General features: G+C 42.6%; 1 protein-coding gene across 1 annotated transcript; it reads right to left on the bottom strand.

Moving 5' to 3' along the window:
* On the bottom strand, nucleotides 1–3,294 carry LOC110399468 (cytochrome P450 2H1-like). Its single transcript, XM_021398194.1, has 5 exons — nucleotides 3,072–3,294; nucleotides 2,493–2,634; nucleotides 2,049–2,236; nucleotides 1,360–1,501; nucleotides 1–858 (listed from the first exon to the last, which is right to left on the bottom strand). The coding sequence occupies exons 1-5, from the start codon at nucleotides 3,222–3,224 to the stop codon at nucleotides 677–679; spliced, it is 807 nt and encodes a 268-aa protein (XP_021253869.1). The 5' UTR covers nucleotides 3,225–3,294; the 3' UTR covers nucleotides 1–676.

The raw sequence follows: 4,959 nt of genomic DNA, 5'->3' as shown, positions 1-4,959 counted from the left end.
TTTCCTCTTTTCTCTTCTTTTTTTTTTTTTTTTTCTTTCGGGCCTGTCCCCCTTGTCACAGACGCAGACCCTAAGATAATACCGTGACACACAGTAAGTTACAAACTGCAGGGAACGTCATCGATCTGGGAAATGCCAGTCCTGCACATCTGTACATCTATCTGGGTCAGCTCATACACACCTTTTACCTGAGGTTTGTAAAATTCCTTTAGCGATCTTTACATCTGTCATAAAAGTAATGGGAAGGTGCAGGCTGCCATTCAGCTTGTAAATGGCAGCATGGAGATCCCAGTTTTGTTTCCCTCTTTTTTGTCACAATGAGCAGTGCTGTAATCGCAGTTTTAATTCTGATAGGTCCAGCAAGGTCAGTCCAGCCTTCTCCCGCACTGGTAGTGGGAGTGGAGGTTTTCTAGATCGTGTCTGAAAGCCATAATGCATTTCTTATATATGAGTGAAAGAAACAGTCAGATGTGTGCCTAATTTGGGCAGTGTGTGGGAATCTAAATGGTTTTCCAGTGGTGCACGTCCTTCTAGGATTGCAGAGAAAGGCATAACTTTTCTGTCCCTAACGAATCTAGCAAAGGATCAGAGTGTTTCAGTCTCATCAGACTAGGCAATGAGTGTCATTCAGGAAGAGTTCTCATGAATTTGGGAGTTGGCAGCTGTCTTTACTTGGCTAACGTGGAATAAAGGAAACCTCATAATCTTGGGGCATATTTGCCAGAGTGGTGACAACTGGAGAAATGTCAATGTCCTTGCGATCTTTAACAGGCTTCAAAGAAAAGTTCTGCAGGATGGTTGTTAAAAATAGGAATATCTCCATCCGGGCCAGACCTTCTCCGGCACAGATGCGTTTTCCTGCAAGGAAAGAATGAAAAAAGAAGGAAGGTGATGGTAGAGTACTTTTGCTCGTGAGTTATTTTAACCCCTCTGCCATGAAAGTTCTGACTTCTCAGAATGGACAGGCAGACGTGCAGTGCATCCTTTTGGGGAAGTGAACTGAATGAAACAGAGGTGTCAGTGTTCTGTACAATGTGAGAGTGCTGGGTGGACAAACGCAGTCTGAAGGCTTCAGATTTTCCTGTTCTATTGCTGTTTTATGGCTAGTTTGGGGAAGGAAGTGGCATGGCTACGAGTCCCACTTCACGCATCTTTTTGTGTAGAATGCATTGGAGGAGCTCTTGTACGTGGTACAAAAAGGAGGTGAACTGAAACTGTAGTACATGAGGTAGAGCTGCCCAGAAGTGACCGGCAGATCTCCAGACATCACTGTTCAGACCGTGGTGACAGAGCCACAGAAATCTTTGAAGAGTTCTAGGAGAGGATAGTCTAGGATCTGACACAGAAAGAGCTCTTTACCTGTAGAGAATGGCATGAAGTAGTCACTCCTTCTGAAGGTACCGTTTGCATTCAGGAAATGTCCCGGGTCAAATTTTTCTGGATTTGGAAATTCCTTGCAGTCTTGCAGGATGGGGGACAGCAAAGGGAATACCATAGTGTCCTGAATTAGTGTAGAGAGAAGAAAGTTAAAGTGGAGGCATGCCAACGTAAAGCCCCACTGAGCAGTTCCCAGAGCTGAATACACGAGCACTGCTTTGGATTAACTGCAGTATGGTCCCGTTATGTTCCACTGTCAGTCAGAAGAAGCAGTGTTAAAATGTCATGAGAAAAGCTGGTGGAACTGCACAAGAGCCAGCGGTGGAGTCTTGGGGGACATTTAGAAGGCTTAGAGAAACAGGGCTTTTTTTCAGATAGTCACAGCACCCATTCATAACTAGGAGCTAAGTTTTTCCATAGATGCAGTGCATTCTGTAATAATTATTCAAATTGCAAATAAAAAGTATGAAAAGACTGATCCATAAAAGGAAATATAGTAGCCTGCAACACTGTGCAAGTTAATGCATACTTGCACCCCAAAAGAACCACTTCCTCTCCCAAACCCAATTATTCTGATTCTGTATTGCATTCTAATGCGTTGGAAACAAAAGTGAAACCTAATTAATATAGCACAACACAGCAAGAGATTATAAATGTTCCCAGAAACAGACCTTGGGGATGAAATAGTCTCTGAGCATGGTGTCTTTGGTCACAGCATGTGGTAGGTTAAGGGGAAGGAAATCAATGAATCTCTGGATTTCATGGACGACGGCGTCCGTGTATGGCAACTGGCTCCTGTCTGCCATGCAGGGGCTTCGGTCTCGGCCAACCACACTGTCAATCTCCTTGTGAATTTTCTCTGTCAGGCAATAAGTAAATTGAATGGATGTTTCCCAAATCCTTTCCTCACAGTCGCAGCAAAGCTTGCTTTTCACCCCGCCAAGAATACATGAACATACTTGGTACTGATGGCTCTCTCCTGGAAGTAAACCTAAGACTGATAGACATCTCTGCTATCAGGCACTGTTGCTGCCAGTGGTAGTGACACAAATTGCCCACACTGAACCTGTGGCTCATAAAATATACTTTCAAGTAAATATGCCCTTTCCTCTTACCTTCAATCTCCGGGTATTTCTGGAGAATCAGAAGTCCGTATCTCAGCGTGGTGCTGGTTGTCCCTGTTCCCGCAAGGAACAAGTCGAGTGTGCTTCTGGTCAAGGACTCAACAGTGAATTGTGAATGAGTATTTCCTTTCTCCTGGAGGAAAATTCGGCAGAATTCTTTGAGTGACAACGATAAGAAGCTTTTCTACAAGCAAGACTTGTACCTATGCCGTATGTTTTTAGACACACCTAATGTCTTTTCAGAAACACAGCACTCTCCAGAACATCAGGAATAACAGTTCCGATAGTGACATTTGGGATAATATGGGAAGAGTATTGAATTACACCAGTAATTCAGTGGTTGGTCTACAGCTTTCCTATCTTGGGCTAGTGCTGTATGCCATTGTCAGTGCTGCGCTCGAAAGAATCTCGAAAAGGAAAACGGAGAGGATAGAACAAAGGTGCCAAGAAAAACAAATTTCCCTCTGTATTTGCAAAAGCCCAATGTGTTGCTACAACTGGGAGAAGATGCAAGAATTCAAACAGTGGTTTTCCTATCATCCACAAAGCTCTCACTTGCCCTTACATTACCTGTTGCATTTTGATGATAAAAGCATCAATAAAATCTCGAGGACAGCTGGGATCGAGAGATTCCTGATGAGCTCTTACGATTTCAGAAATAAAGTCATCAACTTTATTAATGTTTTCTAATATTGTTTGATGAGGTCCAGGTAAAGAATCCATGATGACTGGGAGGAAATTGTAGAGCTGTAATAATCAACATAGGGAAAAGCACATTTTGGTTGATGTGCTTGTTCCCATAATTGTTACTATGAGAAGCAGTAAACTCTCTTTTGCATCACGGTTTCACTATATTGAAGGAGAGACTTCACTTGAGCTACTTTTGCAGTTATATCCTTCTTTGGACATACAATGGGATGTCCCTATAATTTTTAAAAAAAATCACCCCAATTAAGTATGAGTAATGTTAATAAATCTTAATTTAAAAAGTTCAACCATTAATACATTTATTAATGAAATAGAACTGCACACACCTGTGTTTGTATTCTGTTCTGGTACTTGTTGTTTTCTTCCAGCATCTCAATTAAATCTAGAAATTTCTTGTCCTCATAGTCAAACCGATCCCCAAATACAATGGAGCAGATGATGTTCGAAACAGCATGTGTTAAAAACTTACCAGGGTTGAAAGGTTTCTCTGCAACAACAAAAAAAAAGGTAACTTGCTTTCACTATTTCAGTCATCATCTCGTCACCTTACATCTACGGGGAAGTTTTGTATGCCCCTGATGCCCTGATTTGCACGTTCCTTTAAGAAGATGGTGAGAGCCTTATCCAACTGGTTCTTCTCTACTTGTAATTAACTGATCTTCCTGTTTGAATTGTTCAAGTACCTCTGTTGTCCTGTTCTTCCTAAACCACTGTTCTGAGTGCCTTGTTTCCTCTTCAGCCGACACATGTCTTGCTGCAGGACAGACTGCTTATTAGAGACTGCCTGAAGAATCCCACCAAAACCCAATGAAACTTATAACAACCTTGCTATTGCCAAGTCATTAGGTTATTAGCATAACCTCAGTTGTGTAACTCTCTCCAAGGTGCTCAGATGCCTGTGATCAAAGGTTGAGTTTTGGTGGCATAGATGAAGAATCTTGTAAAAGAATAACTGAAGAAGCGTGAGAAAAGGTGAGATTAGATGCATGGACAGACAGGAAAGTTAAAACTGGAGGCAGTGGTAAGGTATATCTCAAGGACGGAAGATGAGACTCATGAAGATGAAAAGGTATAAAATCCTGAAGGAACAAAAGGCAACAGAAAATGTTAACATCAAGGATCAGCCTTTTCCGTGCAGCACTGGGGCCAGCCCTTCTCTGCCTTGCCGATGACTGCTGGCCAGCAAAGCCTCATCAGATGTCTTGTCAGAAGCAGTGAGCATAGTAATACTAAGCCCAAGTAAGTCTATATGGTTAGTAGTCCTATCCATTTATTGTTAGCATTAAGAGTAAAAGTGCCTTAGACTTTTCAGTTACTTGTGAAGCTTTTTAGTACATAGTAAAACACAGAACATAATATATAGCATAACAAAGTGACCCAGAGATGGAGGCTTACAGTGGGGCATATACAGCGCAGTATTAGTGAAAGGAGAAGAGCAATGCAGGTGAGCACGTTATCTCAGATTGGTAGCAGGGATGTTTCTCTGTGCATCCAGACTGAATTTGCTTCCTGTCTCATTGCAGATATGCAAGGTGTCCCAGTAGACACACATTCATGTCCTACCATGTGTGTTCCTGAGCCTCTCCACCAGAAAACGGGCTTCCTCCTGGATTCGCTCCTCAATGCTCTTCTTCCCCATTCCAAAGTCACGCAGGGTGGTGAGTGCAAATCGCCGGAGCTGCCTCCAGGTCTCCCCATTGCTGGTCACAATGCCTGTCACAAGAAGGAACAACAGAGACTCCATGAGGAA

This window comes from Numida meleagris, chromosome 5 (genome assembly GCF_002078875.1).
Source record: "Numida meleagris isolate 19003 breed g44 Domestic line chromosome 5, NumMel1.0, whole genome shotgun sequence".
NCBI classification, from domain to species: domain Eukaryota; kingdom Metazoa; phylum Chordata; class Aves; order Galliformes; family Numididae; genus Numida; species Numida meleagris.
Note: the sequence above shows the minus strand (reverse complement) of the source record. Positions and strands in the feature narration are given on the sequence as shown.